The 23,258-nt window shown below is 43.0% G+C and overlaps 1 protein-coding gene across 2 annotated transcripts in view; it reads right to left on the bottom strand.

Moving 5' to 3' along the window:
• The window catches only part of efnb1 (ephrin-B1), a 271,344-nt gene that overhangs the window by 212,759 nt on the left and 35,327 nt on the right, over positions 1–23,258 (bottom strand). Inside the window, exons 3-5 of one of the 2 annotated variants that reach the window (XR_009925483.1) lie at positions 12,396–12,488; positions 5,874–5,990; positions 2,768–4,144 (exon numbers count right to left, since the gene is read on the bottom strand). Coding sequence is in view for 1 of the 2 variants with exons in the window: in XM_062425420.1 (XP_062281404.1) it covers positions 3,750–4,144; positions 5,874–5,990; positions 12,396–12,488 (605 nt within the window). In the remaining variant the exon portion in view is untranslated. Of the gene's footprint in view, positions 1–17; positions 4,145–5,873; positions 5,991–12,395; positions 12,489–23,258 lie in introns of those variants that run through there. The other variant, XM_062425420.1, reaches the window with a different exon arrangement.

Below are 23,258 nucleotides of genomic sequence, written 5' to 3'. Positions count from 1 at the left end.
AAAGGAAGAGAGAGAGACCAAGTTCCATGGGAAAAATTTTATTTATCAATATGCGGTAGTTTCCAAACTGGTGGAACATTATTTCCATTGTAGCTGGTGCCAATAGGTTACGCTGAGAAGCGGCGAAAAAGTGAATGGAAAAAAAAAAATTAAAATAAAATAACAAAACTTGACAGTTATGATTCAAACAAAGGGAAACAAATTCAACAGGTTTTGCTTACACATGCACATTGAAAAATAATACTGTGGCTTTGAACAATAGCAGAAATCAACCTACAGTGAGGCTCATACGATGAGCCATCAACCAACATCCTTGTGCTAAATTAGGAAAGGAGGGATGACAAAGGAGAGAGGCGGAGGGAGGGAAAGAGAAAGAGAGAGCAACTTTAAAACAAAGGACCGCCTGGGAGATAATGAGTGGTGTAAACCGGATGATTTATTGGTGAGCGCAGAACGGTCACACTCTCATACATGGCCCCTTTTCTTATTCCTCTCCCTTTCTCCCGCTCTCTCTCTCTCTCTCTACGTTTCTCTCTGTCTGGCCCAATACACTTATTAAAACTGAGAAAAGATTAATCTTTCTGGACCAAAATGTTTCTGTTACATCTCATAATGGAGTGGAAGGTGTAGGTAACTCAAAGGCAGTGGAATAACACAGTCTTCATATGCAGAGTTAAGTGCTGTCTCCAACAGGGAAAGGGCTTATCAGTGACCTGTTTCAAAGCCGCTTGGTGACAAACCTTCAGTACTGAACAGCTTCTGAGGAACTACAATCCTGTTGAATGGCGATGTAAAAACTCTGAACCCCAGTTTTTTTTTTTTTCTTCTAACACGTGTGGTAACAAAGACTTTTTGACAATACTGGACGCTGCAAAAAAAGACAGCTTGTGTGTCCGTTGCAATATTCAGTTCAACTCTAAAAGAAAATAAAATAAAAACATATTGCAAACAGAGACAAAAAAATGCAAGGATTCATACAAAACACACTTTAAAAAGACAGCTATTTACAAACATCCTCCATTACAAAAATCTAGTCTTAAATTTTTCTTATGAGCAGTGTTCAGGTGAAATTACATCTTAAATTGGGCTCTATCCATGTATTTACATTTCTCTGTTTTAAATTTTTTTTTTCTCCCCCAAATTTGAATAACATTAAGTGGTCACTAGAAATGAATGAAAATGAAACATGGGTTTGTGGTAATTTGGTAATGACTCCCTTGGCTGGTGTAGGTGAAGGGATGCGCACCGATCCGAAACAAAAATATTTGATTTAGATGTGTTTCACAGAGGTCCGCTGAGGGGCTGCATGCTGAGTTAAAACACAGGACCGCAAAAGCACGAGCAGCTGTTTAGGCTGTTAACTCTGAGGTTAACGACACGCAAAAGCCACTGGAGTCTTCCCCAAGTCTTCAAGCAGGGCTGCCTTTTAACTCAGCAGTGTATATCTGTGGATGGCGATAGTATGTGGCAGCGGATGATAGGTGCCTCTGCCGGTGAATGTTTATTCACCGGCAGTCTGACCGTTTGACTGGAGATAAACCTGGACCCGTCAGTCTCGGTGTGTCGGTGTGTCTGTGCGTGTGTGTGTGTGTGTGTGCACATGTGCGTCAAACGTCAGCTCGTGTCTGCATGCTGAGGAATAGCTGTCCTTATCTGCTCCCCTCTCCTCTCACACATCATTAACTGGGACTGCGGTGCTCCGTACTTTGGCAGCCACACTCTTTGGAGCACCTAGTTCCACTCCCCATAACAAGTCTGCTCAGCTGCTAGACCACAGAAGCATTCACACACATACACACACATAGGAAAACTGCAAATATAAGCACAAATAAGCACTCAGACATAGAAACACCTACATGTGCACACAGACAGATTGGAACAAACCCCCTCCTCCTACACACAGACACACACCTAAAAGTGATCTTCGGTGTGCACACACCCAGCTGCAGTAAATCCTGTCTCTGTGCCGCTGCCCTGGGCTGTGTGATAGCTGAGCTGCAGTGTCCTCGCTGGCTGAACACCTTGACTGTGGAATATTCTGCGCAGCATTTTTATTCACAGCACAACTGGCGAGAGGATGGAAAAATGAATGCTAAACTACCTCCCCCTCACCCCTCATCAACCATCGCCCCCCGCCCCCCAACCACCCACCCCCATCCCTGACGCCATATTCCTCTCAGGTTAAAGCCAAGTCACAGGAACATTTTCTCCTTTTATCCACCACTCTCGCTCTCTCTCCTCCCCGGCTGGTGAGTGTGGGCAAGGAGATGGCACATAGATTAGTCACATGCTGGCGACACCACTGACTGTGCACTCCACTGACTCATCTACAGATGGCAGCCAATTGGCATCTGATGATACTGTATCCCAATGTTCAGCCGTGGATCGCCATCCAACTTATATATAGGGCATCCTACCTATGTAGGCCAGCCAATTAAGGCTGCCTATCCAACCTACACCCACCTAGCCCAGACAGCAGGATCCAAACTAACTGTTTGATGCTTACACTGTAGCAGCAGAAGCTAGAACAAACACAATTTAATGTGCCTGCTGTCTTAAAAAATCATCTCCATGTAAGCTCATCAGCGCTGGAAGAGTTTTGTTAAGATCTTGGGCATGTCTGTCTGACGGCGCCTCAGTCTGTCTTGTTTTTTGAAGCTTGTGATACAGTAACTCAGTGTTCTGCCCCTAAGCCAATAAGTCTGCCTAGATACAAGACTGGTCTGGACATGCCCGTACACACACACACACACACACACATACACACATACATACACACAGAACACACCCTCAAATACACACAGGTAGGTCATAAATACCAGAGTAATGGTAAAGCTCATATCAGACAAGTGGAGAAGGGAGTGTTTTCCGGGAACACATACACACATACACAACTTGACTTCCACAGTCCAGGTCAAGGTATTTTCTCCGGAGTTAAAAAAACAAACAAAAAACAAAATGAACGCAATGGATGATATGGGTGGTGAGATAATGGAGTAATAATGATGATCTATTCAACTCTATACATTGTGCACTTGTAGGAAAAGTCTAACAAAATACAACTGCTTTGTGAACTGAATCAGGGTCAAATCCTCCATCAAAAATAGTAAGTAAGGCAAACATCAGAGGTGCGAAGGGAGAGGAACACATTATTTCACACACTGTGTCTGAAACCTGAGCTATCTGGAGAGTTTCCTGGCCCAGCACGGAGCCCTGACTAACACACACGCACACATGCACGCAGACACACACACAAACACGCACACAAATTTTATGCTCGCACACAAACTGCAGGCTGAGTGGCGTTCGGAGGCCTGTGTCTGCCTGTTTCTGGCTAGTGTGCTAGGATGGTGTGTTTAATTGGGTGTAGCACAGACTGTACTTCGGGGACTGTACCCCCCCCCCCCCCCCCATGGCGGAGCACAGCAGGGAGACGTTAGAAGGTTGGAGGTGAAGGTAGGTGAAGGGAGGAGGAGGAGAAGGGTGGAGGAGTGGGGTGGGGGTGGGGGGGGATTGTCAGACAACCCAAACAAACAGAATAAACTTTTCTCGTCAGTCAGTTCGCAAGCCCGCTGATTACTGGTCAGTGCGTGTCTCTCCAGATTTGTGCAGCAGGTGGTAGAAATAACAGGGGCTTGAAGGAACCATCAAGTCCCCAAAATGCAAAGGAAAGTGTTCTTCCCGAGAACATAAATCAAGCGCTCCTCTCATTCTCTCTCCTGGCTCTGTCGCTGGCTGCGCGGAGAGTGTCAGACTTTGTAGTAGATGTTGGCAGGGCTCTGCGGGGGCATCTCCTGGACAATGTAGACGGGATGGCCATAGTCGCCGCTCACCTTCTCATAGTGAGGGCAGTAGTTGTTCTCTGTCCGCAGCGGAATGATGATGTCACTTGGCTCCGTGCCGGCCGTGCCCGCTGGCAGCTTGGGATTGGACAGCGTGCTGAGAGACAGCGCGGAGGGGCGTGGCTGCGAGTGGGCGTTTTTCCTGGAGCGCTTGCGCATCTTGATGAGCAGAATGACGAGGAGGAGGATGAGCAGGAGGAAGATGATGCAGCCGGCCCCGATGGCGGAGAACACAGCCACTTTGGAGCCAAGGATGCCGTCTGAGTTTGCAGAGGAACCAGACTGATCCTGATTCATGTGGTCTAGAGAGAGAAATAAAAAAGAGAGAGGGCTTAGATAATCAGAGCAGTAATAACATTTACAGTAAGCCTGTCATGTGGAGATCTTACTGTTCTCTGCTTAAATCAACTGTGATCACTTCCCCGTTTCTTGTTTGCTCTATATGACTAACAGCCCCATTGATGTAATGTAATTAAATTAGCTTAGTCAAAATAGCCTACTAATGAAATCTGTAGTCATCACTCAACACAACCGAGATTCCTGCTCTGATAAGATTGAGCCCAGGCAAGTTCTGCGACATGTCAAGGCCACATTTGTATGGCAAAGGCCAAGTGAGATATGAAAGAAATGAGGAGGGCATATCTGAACATCTGATTTTATTTTATCCTTTTGTCTAAGGGGCTCAGGATGGAGGGAAGGGGAGGGGGGATGGGAGAAAGAATGACTGGCTCCTCCAGTGACTGAAATCTGAGATGAACCAAATCTGTTTTCCATGTATGCATGCAGCTGCTGCCAAAGAGCTGCACTCACCCCCTCCACCACCTCTTTACTGTCCATGACCCCCACTACATCCCCCACCACCCCCTCAACCACCACTGACACACACACACAAAAGCCCCATACCTCCGGAGACTGTCATCCCCACTAATGACTGTGTCTCCGCACTCGGCTGACCACTCTGCACTTAACCATTTATTGAGACGGGGATAACTACGCCTTATGCCTTATCACGAGTAAATGACATCACTGAAAGCTACCGATTCCAGCCGTATCTGTGAAATCAGAGGCGCAAGGAATTTCGTACATTCTGGGCACTTCCAGAGAAGAGAGAGAGAGAGGCTGTCAGAAATTTCATTCCTGAAATATCAGCCCCTCAAACCGCAATGACATGTCCTTCATTCCACCCTCCACTTCTTCACTTGACATAATCACTGATCTAACAATGGCAGACAGGTAAAAGCCCGGCTACAGTAAAAAAGTGACATTAGGAAATCTTTTTATGGAGCAACTAATGTCAAATAAGCAATTATTAAATGAGGACAGCTTATCACATGGGGACAGGCAGTGCTTGGAATAAGTTTCGTGGCATACAAAGTTGTGGACTAAGTCAAAAAGTTAGTATAGGGAGAGATGTAAAAGAAAGAAAAAAAAGAAAGAAAAAGAAATGTGCAAGGCAGCTATGAAAGGTATGGGTAAAAAAACAGGAAACAAGGAGGGCCCAGAGCATCCACGGAGGCTCGAATGACTTCTTCAATTATCTCTGCTTTTAATCTTCATTTATCTGCAATTCTAATGAGGTTTTAAAAAGATATATAATAAAGGAATCTTTCTTTGGGTGCAGCACATCCTTTATGTACAGTAGGATTAAGTAAAGTGACTCGGGGTGAGCTGTATTTGTTTTGGGTGGGGTTTCGCTCTTGTTATATTGCAACACTGCATGTAAGTGGGTGTAATTTCACAACAGTTGTTTTACACCTATTTTAGCATGTTGACCTCCTTAAAAAAATGAAAAGAGCGCCCGCGGCATGAAAAGCCATGTGATAGAGGAAATACTTTGAAAGACTCAACTATGATTTTTATTTTCTCTTTTCAGGCTAAATGTGATTAATTATTAGAGGAACCCTAGAGGCTGTGAATATTCGTTTTTTTCAAATCAAAAACCTTTATTTTACTAAAATATTTGTACTCCAGAAACTAGAAAGCATTCCGTAAAGATTCTCAAGCTGCGGTTTTGTCTGTCAATCTGCTCACCAGTGTTTCCCGGCACGTTGGGTAAATTGTGACCCTGGTCAGGCGGACTGGGACTGGACTCCGGTATGGCGTTGTCTTCTGGAGCCTCCGGCGCCACGGGGTTCACTGCGTTTGGGACTGTGGGAAACAAAAACACACAGAAACTCAGCCTTGGCAAGCTGCATGCGCTGAATTACAATGACTTGCTCCTCTGTATCAGGGAGGATTATTTTTTATTATCTTTTGATATATCTTTTATACACAGAGAAGGTTATCTTTGCATGTGTTGAAAGCTTCTCAGAAGTGAAGATGAAAGTACAAAAAAAGGAAGGACAAGTTAGCGAACCTCTGTGAAACACGCCAGTATCCCTGTCCTGTCGTAAAAAATGAGCTCACATCTACATCAGCAGCTCCTTTAGCAAACACTCCGACAGTCATCTCAAACACTGACACATTCATGAGAGCGCAGGACACACACACACACGTGCATGCAAACACACATAAGGACACACCTACAATATACTTACAATACACTTAGGCATGGCAGAATGAGGGTGAAGTAGTTATATATTAACTTTTTATTGTTTTACATTATTCATCACGTTAAAAGGCCATAATATGCCTTATTTATTGCTCTGGCTTTAAGTCTGCCTGAAAGAGGCACACTTCTGAAGAGGAGAAAATAGGAGGACAGGAAGAGAAGGGGGGAGACAAGGAGAGAGGAGAGGAGAGGTTGCATAAGCTCTGAGGGGAACGCAAAGGAAACAGACAGTTTATCTGTCTGCCTGTTGTGATTTCAGCACACGCACTTTGAAGTCTTTGTGCGGTAAACACTGGTGGGTCCGCGATGTGGCTTTTACGAGGGCAGGGCCGGCAGACAGAAGACAGTTATAAACTATTACCGAAGCCAGACAGATGGATTCCACAGAGCACTATCAGATGCCTCTTGCTCTATCAGGCCTTATCTGCATCTGCCCGAAGGCCTGCTCAAGGGGGTGTGTGTGAGAAATAGAGAGGAGGGCGTGTGGGGAGGCAATTTACATTTCAGTCCCTCATGGCAACTTTTGTGTGGCATGCGTGTGGTCATGCATGTGTGTGTGTGTGTGTGAGCGAAAAGGGCTCAACTGTCTAGAAGTCTATCTTCTATTTCCAATCACAGACTTGTAATGGGAAATGAATCGGGGCGTGGGATCGCTGACTGATATGAACTAGAAAAGATAGAAGAAAAAAAAAGACCAAGAGCAAATCATGGCAGCATAAACCTTTTTTTTTTTTTTTTTGGAGCGGTTTTTGGCTTTTGTTAAACACAACTACAATGTTAACTACATTGATCTCCTCTCCTCCTCTGTCTTCTCCATGTCCGCATTGCTCTATACTGATTGCGGCAGTGGTGAACTTAGCCGTGAGCTGTTGTGCGGCGTCAATAATTGATGAGAAAAGACAGGAGTGAGAAGTTGGAACATTCGCGTGTGGAGAGGATACAAGAGGACACAGTGATCTGATTCACTCCGTGCATATAACCCCAACACTGTGTCTCAACCACTGAGCATGTGCAGGGAGCGTTCTAATGTTCTGACCCATTTTTCTGTGTGTAGTGCTGACATTTCCCTTAGCTATGCAGACAGCAACTACCTCAGAACTGCCAACCCGCCAGAAGGAGGGAGAAGGCGGAGGGAAGAGGAGGAGGACTGAGAGTGAGGGAGACAATGATCGAGCGACAGAGGAGAGAGGCAGATATGTTGAGAGAGGAAGGGAGAGAGAAAACGAGGGTAATGGTGGTGGTTTGGGTGAGGGTGGGTGGGTGGGTGGGGGGGGGGGGGTGGGGGGGCGAGTGCGAGGCGGTGAGTCAACATATTTCTAATGAGCTCGGTGACATGATGTGGTGGAAGAGAAAGGGAGCGCTGAACAACGATGGATGTATAAAATATGGGCTCCCGGTATTTCCCCTTCAATCTCTCAATCTCTTCCTTTTTACTTCACATTTTATATAAAGACAAAAGACGGAACATGATGCATTTTCAAAGTACAATTAGATATCGATGTGTCAGCCCGCATAATTTCCTACAAACAGATGATTCAACGTGATTACGGATGGGAGTGCCTCCACAATAAATGGAAATGTAAGATTAAAAGAATGAGCATACTGAGATGAGTCACCGAATTCAAATCCATCGTCCAAAGTGTAAAGTATGTGTATGAATATGAGTGGACATATAGGGAGATGTTGGGGACTTGGCTACTGCGAGTGTTGGCATTCAGCTGCAGAGACTAGAGGAAAATGTGGCTTAAAAACAATAGCATCTGGGGTTAGAGCCAAGCAGAGAGCCCAGGTTTTTTTTTAATGTGTGTGTGTTTGTTGAAACAACATCTAGTGTCCCTGCAGAAGGTAGAGTCTGGCTCCCACTCACATTTATTTTATTTCATATTCCAGCACCAGAGGTATCGTCAGAAAATTACATGTTTTTCTCTGACCAACAATCTAAAAGACAAACAAAAATTTACATTTCACCCTTAGATTCACAGGTGGGTCAAAAATTATCCAGCTAATGTTTTTTTGTCATATTCCAGGTATTTCTCAAAAATAAGATTTTAATATGATTATAGTTATATAATTTATTTAATATTTCTATTCTTTAAAAAAAAAAAAACATAAATGTGTTAAAAAAGATGAAAATGAAAATATATTGAATCCTTTCACCCTTACCAATTATTAGTCAGTATTTAGTGTGAAGAGCGCGCGCACACACACACACACACACACACACACACACACACACACACACACACACACACACACACACACACAAACCCAAATTAATACATTTTAAATATCATTATATATATATATATATATATATATATATATATATATATATATATATATATATATATATATATATATATATATACACATACACACATATATATGTATGTATATATGTGTATATATCGTTTTATAATAGTTTTGCCATTGGCTATACTTTTGTGAAATAATAATAAAGCAAATACTGATTCTAATAAGGGTAACCAAAGCATTTCAGCATTTAGTAAACCAAATTAAAGCAGCAAATCATCACATTTGAGGAGTTGGAACCAGCAAATGTTGAGCATATTTGCTCAATAAATAACACATTTTCAATTTATTGACAATTTCTTTCAGCTCTGGAAGAGTCAGTGAAATAACAGCACTCCTAAAAGACAAACAATTATATTGCTAGTATGGTAACATCTTCCTATCTTGGAGAAAACTATCAAAAGATATTGCAGAGCAGCCAAATCAAAGTTCCTGTCAAAGCTGTAATTTCTCACGGCCCTTCTTCAAATAGTTACTGGGTTAGATGGGCACATTATACATCAAAAATTCCACCCACAGAAATAGATTTAAAAGCAGTAGCAGCTGGGCCAACTGCATCTTTTCTAACAAGGTTTGTAGGGCACATTGATTGTGAGTGACAGCTAGCTTCGGACCGTTTTGGGAAATGAGTGCAGGCTCTGGTGAAGTTGAGGAACAGCCGCCAGCCACAGAAACAGACTTCAGCTGAGAAAAACTTTCCTAGAACTTTTCCTCGAATGAGAAATTTGCTTTCAACTTTGATTAACCTGAGTTCAGGGATTTGTTTTTCCCCAACTTAATAGTTCAGTGTAAAAGCTGGTGTTGCCTGAACTCATGCAGCAGTGTTGTCATTTGTCGATGATGTTGCAATCCGGGGCTGTCGGATGCTCAGATTGACCTACATGGAAAGATAATGCAATGCCTGTCTGTTTCAGAGATGATGCTGTGGCTTTTTTTTCACTGTATCTGCTGATTTTTTTCCGACTCAGACCTTGCTAGCATCAGCAGCTTGTTAGCCTCTATTCTTTCACCGACTGCCAGGATACACTGCTGTCATCCCACTAGCCAACATTCAAATATCTGCACACAAATGTGCAGACATACACAATCACACTGCAGATTTCTCAGCAAGTCTCAGTTTATTTTTGACATGTGAGATCCAGGTTTTAAGCCCAGAATCAGATCATCGTGGTGGGCAGATGTTCCTCTCAGATGGTGGTTAGTGTCTGTTTCAGTCAAAACAACCACACTGAGGATGGGGGGAATGTTTACAGAGTAACACATCTGTGTACTGTATCCTGTCAAATTCAGGATATGAATGTTCGCATGTCAAGTAAAATTGCGCCTAAAAGTTGACTGTATGATGCAAACCAAATGCTGTGTCCAAGGATATCTAAACAAAGCCTGCTTGTTTACTTTGAGCATTTTTAGATGAATTACCCTGACCGTGCACTTACAAACCAAATTCAAACACATCTTCATTCTGTGATTACTGGATGAAAATCAGAAACACTGGGGGAAACTTTTTCAAAGTTTGGATGGGGGAAAATGATTCTAATTTGGTTGTTTGGTCACTTCTAATTTGGTTGTTATTGATCTTTTTTTCCACACTACTTGCACAAATTGTATATGAAAAGACATTTCTAAACTACTGTAATCAACTGACTAAATGAATGAATCTTGTATTTCATTATCAGTGTATATATATACAGGCTTGGGGAACAACAGAATACATGTAACAGTGTTACGTAATTAGGATACAATAAAAAGGTAACTGTATTCTGCTACAGTTACAGAAAAAAAAGACGTAATCTAATTACAGATACATTTAGTAAAAATGGGGATTATTTAGCAGGATAACAATTTTAAAACACATTTTACAATAAAGAACGTTATACTACCATGCACTGTAAAAGTCCCAAACGTGAGCAGAGCAAAGGGAAAATTATCTCTCTGATCCACATTGGTCTGAGTAGAGGATGATACCGCATGATGAGTGCAGCGGGCGCACGTACACACACTTCACACACACATTGAACTGAAGTGGGTCACTGGTCAGTCACAGAACACTTTCAATACTAAATGAGTCAAAGAGGTTGAGGTTTTACCTGAGAATGTTACAACACCGTGAATTGCGCAGTATTTGCACCGCTATCTGCTGAGTTTTATTTCTACCTAATCTGCGCTAATCTGCAGCTGAGAGCAACGTGCAGGTGACTGTATGTCACAGCTGGCTGCAGCATCATACAGCAGCTGAAACAATAAGTGCGTCTCCAAACTGAGAAAAGGGCTGTGCACATTTACGCACGCGGTACAGCAGTGGTAACTTCATCAACACCAGATCGATCCGGATATAATGGCAATTAATGTTCATCTGCACATTTATACAGATCAGCTGTTACACAGAACTCAGGTTTATAAGGTGGGATTGTTTATAATAAAGCAGAATTTATTTATTTAATGGAAAGTGGCCAATTTTGCGCTCAATGTGCCCTTATTATATTTGGTATTGCAGTAATGGAAAGTAATCATGTTACATTACTTTAATATTGTGGTACTTGGATTACGTTATTGACTACATTTTTTCGGAATATAATTTTAAAGTAACCCTCCCAACCCAGTAGTACATTTTCTAGAAATTTAATTGACAAACAAACAGACTAAATAACCAAATGAGAATTAAATCCTGCAGAGTTTTACAGGGTAGGTTCATTTTACTTCATCACATTTATAAACACTTTTCAAGCCAACTTTGACTGATATGTTAATAATGCTTCATTACACAAACTCACGATTTGTTCATATGTTGTTATTATTATTATTCAATATGATTACTGCAAAGTCATTCTGTATGATCAATCATTTATTAACTGTTTATGGGGTGTTATTAATGCTTCATAGAAGGAAGGTGTTTCATTAATGCATTAATAAACATTAATAACTACATTATTATAATTGAGTGAGTACTGCTTGTAAATGTTCCATAGAGATATGTACTTTTTATTTTATTTTAAATGAAGGAAGATGCAAAACTAGTGACTTTAAAAAAAAATTAAAAAAAATTTATTTATTAGTATTTATAGATTTTATAAACTGTCAAATCTAAAATTACAATCTAAATCTAAATCCAAATTGAATTGAGTGTGTATTCTTATCAAACTAAAGGTATCAAATATATTTTAAATGGCTGTTAATGGTAGGGCTGGACAATGTGGACAGAGTCACAGTATTAATAAGAATATTTTCAAAATCAAGATGCATGATAATAATTATGCATTTATTTTTAAATAATTGATGTTAAATGCAAATACTGTATTAGTTATCACTTTTTTAAATTTTTGGCTTGTTTTTTAAATACATTTTGTTCATAATTATTCATTCTGGAAACATTGTGTAAAATACTAACACAGTGTGATCATATCTTCATGATATTGAATGATCACCCAGCCTGAGCTGTAATGACTATAAGCATACTCACTTATAAAAAAAAAAATTAAAAAAAGGCAGACATAAAAAAAACACTGTGGGGCAAATTCATCTCAAAACACAACTTTACATTTGCAGAGAGCAGGTCCTGTTGGGGGCCGGTGGCGGACAAAGTCACGCTAGGCACACATGGCGATAAATGAGAATGTCACACCAAAGTGAAACATGGCTTCAAGGCAACGCCGCTGTATTGTGTTCTACATGTGAGGTGAGCGCACATTTACCTTGCCCGACTCTCATGATGACTTTCATGGCTCGGCTCTTGCACACACCTCCCTCCCGGTTCTCCAGGCCCTCTACTGTACCATTGGAGGTTGCTGTATAGGGAAGAAGAGGAGACAAAGAAAAAATGTGGAGAAGGTGAAGGACAAGGAGAGGGACAAATTGATGGGAGGTGAGAAGGGGGGTGAGGGGGGTAAAGAAAAGAAAAGCAGAAGAGAAGGAGAGAAGATGACACACTGGTTAATGAGCACGTCCATCGTGCACAGAACTAATCAATATTTACGACAAGCACTGATTAGCTGTTCCAGTGATTAGCCGTTCTCACCCTCAATCAACCGCCAGCTCCTCTCAACGGTATCTCTCATTAACACAATAAAGTGAAGTCAAATGAATGGAACAACATTAGAGCCTACTGAGGGGGGGGTTACTGAGGTGGAGAGGAGTGCATGGTCAGACCTGTGTGTGTGTGTGTGTGTGTGTGTGTGTGTGTGTGTGTGTGTGTGTGTGTGTGTGTGTGTGTGTGTGTGTGTGTGTGTGTGTGTCTTCTGTCTGTGCATAGTTAAGCAGTGAGACATGCCAGCGAGAGTTCCAGCTGCTTGCCAACTCTTCCAGCAGCTTACTCCCTCTGAGCCACATGTGTCATTACTTGCTGGTAGTGCTGAGAGCTAAATGCCTCCCTTAATGTTTGTGCGTGCGCATGTGCATGCGTGTGTGTGTCTTCGCTTATGTCTTAGAGCGCGCGTGTGTACGTCAGCTCTCTCTCCATTTTTTTTAAATGGACTGACTTGAGTGAGGAGCTCAGGGTTGGGGGTTGTTTATTCAATGTCACAGTCACTTCAGGCACTGTGACACAATTGGCTGTCTATTTTAGGGCCCATGATAATGACCTAGGGAGACAGAGTGTGACTCTGACCTTAACACTGAGCAGCTAAGCATAAGGCAGCGTGTGTGTGTGTCTGCGCGTGTGTGTGCGTGCGTCTGTGTGGGCGAACGCGATGGCAGCTCTAATTTTGGAATTCCCCAAATGATCTCCATCTCCGCTTAGTCTGCTGTTTCAACTTACTCCCTTCCCCTGAAATGCTTTTGTTTCTCTTCCTCACATTATCCGCCTTGGTCTCTCCCTCCCTCCCTCTCTCTCTCTCTCTCTCTCTCTCTCTCTTTCTGTTTTCTCGCTCACTTCATTTAGTTTTGTTTTATCTGTGCTATCTGACTCTACCCCTCCCCTTCCCTCCCTCTTAACTCAATGACCATCTCCCTGGGTGATTGCTTCAGATGGCACCCTCATTATGATGAGATAGTCTTGGAGAGGGTGCTTATCTAATGATGACACAAAGAGAGGCAGACTAAGCTACAGATGGGGGGGGATGAGGAGGAGGGGGAGGATGGGTGGGTCCAAACAATGCACTACAAACATTAAAATACGTTTATACACGCTTGCTGGCATGTATCGATGTTGCTACACGCATTTCCCTGCTAGGAACTGATGTTGTATCAAACAGTGTTGAAAAGTGCCTCTGCAGCTATGGAAAACCTCATCTAGTTGATTCATGCCTTGTCATTCCTAAGTATTATTAATGTTGATGTTTTGCTGCCCTGTGGGATTTCAGCTTTGTGCTCGGGCGAAATTGGAGAAAACTAAATAATGAATTGCACTAATATTATGTTACATTATCAGATCATACACAGGCTCTAAATTACAAAGAGAACCACAACATTTTGTTACTGTGGCTGGTGATAATTTGTGAGGTTGATTGTGATAACATTGTGTCAGGAGCTCTTTGGCAAATTCCCCTCGGTAGACTCAACACGACTGAGTGAACCGGACACTGACATATATACGAGGGGGGCCAGGCGAGCTGACTGCAGCTGAGTAACAAAAAAGATTTAAAATTTACGCGGAACATTAATGTGAAAGAACATTCAAGGCTAAGTGAATCTTATGATTTATGTTAAGTCTATGTAGGGAGAGTGTCTCTTGTATGGGAAACGTTTAAAGACAGTGAGGTGGACGGGCCTGTTCCTGTGTCTTAAAGGCAGTTTGAATGGTCCAGACGTTGCCACGGGTGCTAACCTCTTCCTGCCATTTTCCACCCAATTTCTCCTCTTCTTTCAATTTTTTAAATTTCCAGAGCAAGGTTACACAAAAATGAGGTCTTTGAAGATCGGGCTCAAAGGCACTTGAATAATCTGACTAAGAGTGAGCGTCATGCTATGAATTTTATATCCACTCAGGGAGAGCAAATCTTCTCAGTGTTAACTTACTTCTGTCATCTAAATTAACTATTCCTTCAGGCTGGTTAAACAGGCTCCTGCATTACTGATGTGGCATGATGATAAGTTGGCCCTCGGAGGCCTCTGTTTAGGCCAAACTACTGAAAGAGAGCTGGATTTATAAAGAGATGATCACTTTATATGTTGTTTGTATTCAGGCCATTTAAAACATCAAATAATTCAAGGCCTTAACTGTACCGCTGGAAATTCATAATCCGATTAACTGTGTCCAATTTTAACCACATTTCCTTCTGCGTTACTCCATGTGAATCCATCTTCTAAGTACTATTCAAGATGGAAATCGACTACAGAAACAACTGTTGAGCGCATTAAAAAATGTGCAGTGGATCTTGCAGACTGTTAAGCGCCATGGTGCACTCCTGTGTTTGTCATTTTACCCTGTGTCTGATATCAGCGCATTTACATCTATCATGTCAGAGTTCACTACAGAAAAAAAATGATTGCCAGCCACAGTTCTGAAACGCCCTAACCCTACTGTACAACAAGGACAAACCACCAGCTTTTCTTTTTTAATCTGAAAGCCTCTCACTCACTCTACTCTGTCTCTCAGTCAATTTTTCCTCCCTCTCTAACCCGCTCTCACTCTTTTCATCCCTGCATACTGACGTTAATCCAAATCTGGATTTCCAGATATTAAAAGGCCGACGGTCACGTCGTGTTTTGGAAAGAGGAAACTGGGGAATTGGGTCTTCCTGTGAGTCTCAGAGGAGATAAAAACACAAGGGGATAAAGCTACGACAAGACGAAGAACAAAGAAACTCCCCGTCTGCTGCTAATGATTTAGTGGAACAAACCGGTTCAACACTAGCGGTCCAGAATGCCAAAAGAACTGGTCATTGCATGAAGGAATGTTGCTTTTTTTAATAAAGCGGTCGGCTCCAGAGCTGATTTTTTTTGGTATGATTTAAGGCCCTCTTTGTGGGTGTGGATCATTGGCCGCGGAGTGACTAGTGGGAGAACAAAAGATCTACAGCTGTTTAAGTCATAAGAGAAACCAGGTGCCAAATGTTGATGTTGGGAAATATCTACAGTACACATGTATCAGCCAAAAGAAAGCCTTACAGGGGAAAGAACTGGCCTGGAACAAAGGCTCCTGTTCCAGTACTACACACACATCATTACTGCTGGTGCATTAACATGCATATGTACACACATTTATATATACACAAAATCTCACAGATTTCACAAGGACATTTGGGATAGAGAGACGGGACTGCTCCCCGAGGTGGTCCGAAGAGATGAGTGGGAGACGTGTGAAAGATGCAGTGCTGACTGGTCGAGACGACACAAGCTAAGGCTAGAGTGCGATGCGGTGGTCTATATTTATTCTCAGGTCTGCTAAATGAGGTCACTCAGGTGGTCCTGCTGAATACATTCCCCATCTCCATCATGAATCATCTGCTGCTTATTATTCCTGTCCAGCCCAGGGGGCTTGCTTTCATACAGCGCAATGGGCTATGTGTATGTCTGTGTGTATGTGGACGAGTGTCTATGCGTGCGCGTGCGTGCTCGCGTGCTCAACATCTGCCCAAAGCACCGAATGAGGGGATAGATACAGCCCATGTGACAGACAGAGAGCAGGTTGTTTAATGAGAAAGTGGATGAGAGGTGACATTCATTGGCTACCTCCCCCCCCCGCCCCATTCTCCACAGCATTCAGACTTCCACTTAGACGAGCCGAGCAGGCAGCGGGTAGTCACAGTAACCACCAGTAATAATGCCCACATTTTCAAAAAAAAAACTAAATACATAAACAGGCACAACCACGATCTGATCACTCACACTTAGCATCAAGGAAAAACACCAGCTGACAGAGCTGTTTCATCCATTGCAGGCAAGCAGGAAGCTAAACACAACCCTGTCAGGCATGTGTGTCTGTATCAAACAGAGCGTCACAACAGAAATGGCTATTTCTCATAACTGCGATATTCCTATCTCGGTTTTTGTTTACATTAGCGAACCGGAGTAGAAGTGGGGAGAAGGAAAAGAGAGCCTATTTGCACAAAATATTTCACTCCTGAATGAGCACAGAGAGGGTTAGATTAGGTTTATGGGCCTGATTCCAAAGATAACCCTCCCTGGCATGCATGCAAGCACACACGTGCACATACGCACACACACACACACACACACACACATGCAAACATATACAGAGTGAGGTTGGCAGACTGGAATAATACTCGGGATCTAGATGTTTGCACTTTGAACCTTTTCAAATCCTGAGTATTAGGGCATGGCTAAAGCCTGATTATGGCAGAATGAAATGGATCTAAATAGATGTCCCTGCCCATCAGCCTTCCATTTCTTTGTCCTAGAAATAGAAATGGAAATCAGTAATCAACCTCCAACCTCTCACTCGCCGTCTCTCCCACATAGCGTCCTCCACAGGTTTGGCATCAGCAAAGAAAATTCATTCAGACTTTTCAAATCATCTCAGATGAATTAGGCGTGCTCAGCTCAGCCAGTGTTTTCTTCTCGTGTTTCTTTTAAATAATCAAAGCTGACAGACAATATAAAATAGTCATATCTCCGACGCCGGTGCTGCAAGTCTTTTCATGCTATTTTCAAAAACCAATATTGAATTTACATTAAAATAAATGTGGTTTGAGTAATGCACATGGACACAGATGATTTTCTCATCTTCTTGTTCAACAACGGTTGCTTTTATAACATTTTGTTTTTTGCAAAGTGTCACCATGTAGCAGCTCTAATATTACCGTGTGCTGCCTGTTTCCCAGGAGCTGCTTTCCTGTGCGTACAGTAAGCAGGTAGCAGCAATAGTGTCAATGTTTAAGATGGTTAAAGGCCCGGGTGCACACAACTGTTGCTCAGCTCGCTGCTTCAGTGTGCAGCCAGAGAGGGAGCTCCTCTCCTGCGTCCTGATTAGACTGCTCTCTGTCTCTCTCTCTTTCTCTCTCTCACAAATACACACACACACACACACACACAAGCAAAAAGAAAAAGCATGCACAACTACACGCACACACAAACTCAACCACACTTGAAATGCTTGCGAAAAAAATATACAGACATGTAAGCACTTGGGCCCACGAAGGCGAACACAAACTGAAACACACACTGAGATGGGCATGCACACACACAAATGCATATTCACACACACACACACACACACACACACACACACACACACACACACACACGCATTGGCTGCCTCTGTAGCCAGAAGATCAGGCAGGACTTAAGAGCTCCTCCGGCACCAAAATTACAGGGTACCTCTAAATCCTCCCAGCAGAGAGCACTATGGGATAGTGCGGGGTGTTGGGGGGGGTGATGCTGCTGTGGAGGGGTGAGGGAGTGAGGTGAAGTGAAGAGGTGTGTGTGTGGGGGGGTGAGGTGTTTAGAGAGGGGATGGAAAGAGGAGTGCGGGGTGAGGAGGGACAAGAGAGGAAACGGGAGATTCCTTTTTTTTTTTGAAGACGAGAGAGTGTGCGAGCCGGGGAGGAGTGAGACTTGATCTGTCTGAAGTGTGCTAGCGTGTGAGTGTGTGTATATATGTGTGTGTGAAGGGCAAGCAAAGGGGAGGGGGTGTCTGTGTGCGTGCATTTGCCGGTGAGGGAATATGGAAGGAGGTGATGATGTGAGGAGTTGAGAGGAGGAGGAGGAGAGCTTAGTTTGGAAAGAAGAAGAAGTGGGAGGTGATCTCTCTCTGTGAAGCATAGGAAGCATATGTGTGTGTTGGGTTGTGTGTGTGTGTGTGTGTGTGTGTGTGTGTGTGTGTGTGTGTGTGTGTGTGTGTGTGTGTGTGTGTGTGTGTGTGTGTGTGTGTGTGTGTGTGTGTCTGCCAGCTTGCTTCTCTCACACTCGCCATTTCTCTTAAACTCTCCCCAGAGTCTCTGGTTGTGTGTACTTTGGCCTCTGTGCAACTCTATTTGTATATGCGCATCTCTGTGCTAGGTATGCGGACAGGTATGTGTACAAGTATGAATGTCTGCATTTATGAGTACAAATGTTTGGGAATGTTTTCCGTGTTGAGCTTTGTGCCCATGTGAGCACAACAGTGTGTGTTTTTGTGTGTGTGTGGTCCCTGCACATCAGTCAAGACAGTCCCAGATTACCAAGCCAAAGGTTGGGCATTATATACTTCCATGGCAGGCACAAGCAGGCTAGTGCTTCAAGACTACTTATGACAGCTTTTAACCTCTGCAGAGGACCTGTCAGCAGCTCCCAAAGTGTCTGTGTGTGTGTGTGCTTCTGTGAGTGTGGTGTGTCTGTACAAGGCTCACAGCCTGCAGACACAGAGAGCTTCTGCATCATTTAGCTGCGGGTGTCTGTGTGTCACCTCTCCGGTGAATCCAGCGGGGTAGAGCTTTTACACCACTGCACTTTCCACTCTCCATTTCCCAACTCAGCATGCTGCAAAATCTTGTGCTGCCATACACAGCCCAAAGTTGTGCATCTCTAGGCTTCCGCACACAAACACACATACACACACACACACATAAAGATGATGACACTCTCCTGTATGCGCAATCACAGGAAAGCACAGGCGTGCACGTGGGGAAATTTCACAGGCACGCACCCACACCTACGCATAAAAAAACAAAAAAGTATACATGCGGTGCAGGCCGTCTGTCGGATCAGTAGGAGATAAAGGATGCAGAATAACAGGAGGACCTTGGGGAGCAGAGCAAGTCATCTGTCTCAAACAGGAACAGACTGAGCGCACTCCAACATGACAGATGTAGACACACTCATCTTAGAGCAGATCGCATCCAGAACCTTTCTCCTGCACTCCAGGCCCCCTCCCTTCCCATCTAAACACACACACAAAAATGAGAGATCTCTGCTCAAAATGTGCACACACACTTCTAAGCCCAAGCCCACATAATCTGACAGGTGTGCACTGGAGGAGTGCAGATCGTAGAATTGGGAACGCTGTCCATGGGCACAATAAAACAGTGTAACCTGGAGGAAGGGGATCTTCCAGCTTATACTGCTATAAGCTGTTGCATATAGCATTAAAGTTATGAGAAGCAACGACAGCAGCCAACATATCCAATATTAATTTCATAACCAGCCTGACAGTGAAATTCTAGCCTACCTCGGCCGTGCTGTTGCCAATATGGAACATTTTTGCATATTGGCTATTTCAACTTTACTAGTTGTTTCTGCTATAATATATTCTGTTTTGTGGAGAAGTTGCCAGTAGCCCATACAAACCTCCCTAATGACAGAGTAGCTAATTGGCTGTAATGGCTCTTTTCACCAATATCACTGAGCTGCAGCCATGGAAAACCTCAGCAGTTTTACAAAAATCATGTGCAAGGGGAAAAAAAACTGAAACTGAATCCTGTAGAAGTGGCCTGCAGTAACTCATTTTGCTTCAGATGATCAGCAGTTGCACATTAGAACAATAACATTTCAAAATATTATTTTTCTTTGTTTGCGGTGAACGTCACTCCCCATCAATTAGGCGATTTTTTTTTTTTTAAAACAGCACAACCCTAGTGAGTGTACACACATTAGCACTCTTGAATACACAGTAACAACAGGTGAACAAACATGCCCTGAGAGCTACACACACACACATACGTACAAATACAAATACTACTAGCACACACACTTGCCTCTGAACTCCCCTTTCAGACAGTGCATCATTTGACTAATACCAGCTGAAATGTTGCGTGTTCAGAGAAATAAGCAGAGGAGAAACTAGGTCAGAGAGAAAAAAACTGGCATTTCACCTTCCGATTGGTCAGAGCTAAAGGTTAGAAGAGATGCAACACATGCTGAGGCACACACACACACACACACACACACACACACACACACACACACACACACACACACACACACACACACACACATACATACACACACACACACACACACACTCACTCACACTCAAAAGCTAAAGGTTAATATTGTTCATGTGGGAGTTGCTGAGTTACTGTTTATCTCACATTTAACTAATGTGTGTGTGTGTGTGTGTGTGTGTGTGCACAGGGTTTGTTTGTGCACTTGTGTGTGTAGAAAACAATGAGTACACAGAGTTTCATCCTTCCTAAAGATGGAGGGGAGTTCCACATTAGTCTTTCATTAATCCCATCATAGGCTGAGTGTTTCCCTCACTGCAGAATGTAGTGGGTGAGATGCCCACTAATCCACATCAACAATCCTTCAACATGACTTACTCCTGTATTCCTGTTATTTCTTTCATTTAAAAGACAGCAGCCTCACTGGTTTATGATCCGCCTCCATTTGCAGCGTTACTGGAGCTTCTGATAAGCTACTAATAGAGCAAACTGATCACTTCCTGCTGCTTCTTCAAATTGAGCGTATTATTCAATTTTCATTCTCTATTAAACATCATTTTTACACCGGTGAGAGTAAGGGAACATGCCAAGATTAAGGCTGGACAAAAAAAGACAAATATCATTTGAGGATGTTAAAAGGTTTGAAATTAAGTGGAAAGAAAAATATGTCAAGATATGCTGTCTTATACATGCAGCCCTTCCTGTTTTATAGCAGGAGGTTACTAAATTTTCCATTGAGGCCTTTTACAATAAAGTTTAGTGTAATTGTGACCCCTCATCACAGATTATAAATTGGAAGTAGTTAAAGTGAAGCAAGATTGTTTAAATTTAAGTAGCATGAAAAGGTGAAAGTACTCTTTTCTTAGAGATAAGTAAAAAAAAAAAAAAAAAAAAAACCCAAACAGAATTTTGCTTAACAGGATTTAAAAAAAAATATCTTATCTCTTTACAAATCTTCTGACCCTCTTACATGTTTCTGTGTCCACTTGTTGAGTTCTACTATTGCAATAAAACTTTCAAAAAATGACTTGCTTTTACTAACTTCAACCTATTTTAAATGCGAGCAATTGTTTGTCTTTAAAACATCCGCTAACCTCCAGATTAGTGGGTGGTATTGGCATTGTCAGGTTACACATGTGTAATCAGCTGACAGATGCACACAGGTCTCTTAGTGAGTTTGTTCCTCAGCAGGAGATTCATTGAAGTTTTTGTCTTGCTTCATTTGCACTGATAATCACATGAGGTGAACCGTGGTTCATTCAGTAAATCCTAACAGATGATAAAACTGATCCTCCTCGTCTTTTCTCCGGCCCTTTGTGGTTGTCTCAAAAGGTGATATGAGACTCTGGACTCTCCGGAAAGCAGTCTTCCTCAATCTAAAGGTCCACGAGCCACAAATCAGCCTGTGCTGCCAGATAAAAGAAGCGCTGGGATGGATCGGAATGTGGTGGGAGATAGTAGTGGCATGTCAAAGGCCATGAGGCTTCAAAAATCTAGACTAACTAAAGAGCTAATCTGTGAGCAAAGTCCCCCCGAGGGAAATAAGAGCTGGAGCCCTGGAACACGTTAACGAACACGAACGGTGGAGGACAAAATATCCTCAGAGAACTGGCGGCTCGTGTTGGTGCATGTAAAAAAATGCTTGTGTGTGCATTTATGCAAATATGTTTAGAAGTGTGTGTGTGTACGCGTGTGCATGCCTTGTCTGTGTGTGTGTGTGAATGTGTGCAGCTCCAACACTGTGCCCATTCATCCACTGTGGAGAGAGGAGCTGGAGAGAGGAGCTTCATTTTCACTGACCTTTTCCATCTGGCCTCCAGAAGAGAGTTATGACAACTGAGCCTGGCCCGTGTTTCTCGGCACAATAACACACATCAAAGATGGGAAACAAACAAACAAACAAACAATAACTCTTGTGGCGGGCTCAGCGCCTCCGATCACAAATAGGCGATGCAAAATAAACCCAATGAGGTATTGTAAGTAAGAGGGAACGGTACAGTGATGCAATGTGCGAGGAGAGGCAAAGCAAAGCCAACATTACGGCTGTGGTGAGAAGTGAGAAAGCTGCCTTCAGGCTGTGGGTGTGATGATTTGGTCACGAAAACACAGAGGGAAACATTTAGGGCTGCAACTTATCATTACTGACAATATCAACTAATCTTATTTATTTTGGATTCATGTGTGAATTGTTTCATTTTTTCAGATTCAATTCAAACTGCAAACCCTAAAGACATCTGATATTTTGAGCTGAAATGAGAAATGTTTGACATTTTGCTTGACAAAAATGCGAGAGACATCCCAGCGCAGAGAGTAAAGACAGTGAGATGGACAGGGAGAGAGATGAGATGGAGCGAGAGACGGAGAGTGCACTTGTTATATAGGAGATAGCTGATGTCAGCCCATCTGTTGTCCACAAAAACAAAATCTGCAAGTGGCAGAACAAAGACAGAGATAGAGAGAGAGAGAGAGAGAGACAGAGAGAGAGAGAGAAGTGCACAGGTGCGTGAGCGTGCACGTGTCCCTGTGACTGTGCATGTGTGAGCGTGTGCATGTGTGAGCCTTCATACGTGCCTAAACCCTGGGGGAATCTCCTGTACCTGCTAACATGGAGGCGACTGAACAAAGCTGACTGCAGCCAACATGGGACCCAAGTCAGAGCAGCTATAATACATACAGACACACACACACACACACACACACACACACACACACACACACACACACACACACACACACACACACACACACACACACATATACGTGAGACAGCAAGTGACACATGGTGACACAGAGGTA

Source organism: Scomber scombrus, chromosome 9, assembly GCF_963691925.1.
Source record: "Scomber scombrus chromosome 9, fScoSco1.1, whole genome shotgun sequence".
NCBI classification, from domain to species: Eukaryota; Metazoa; Chordata; class Actinopteri; order Scombriformes; family Scombridae; genus Scomber; species Scomber scombrus.
Note: the sequence above shows the minus strand (reverse complement) of the source record. Positions and strands in the feature narration are given on the sequence as shown.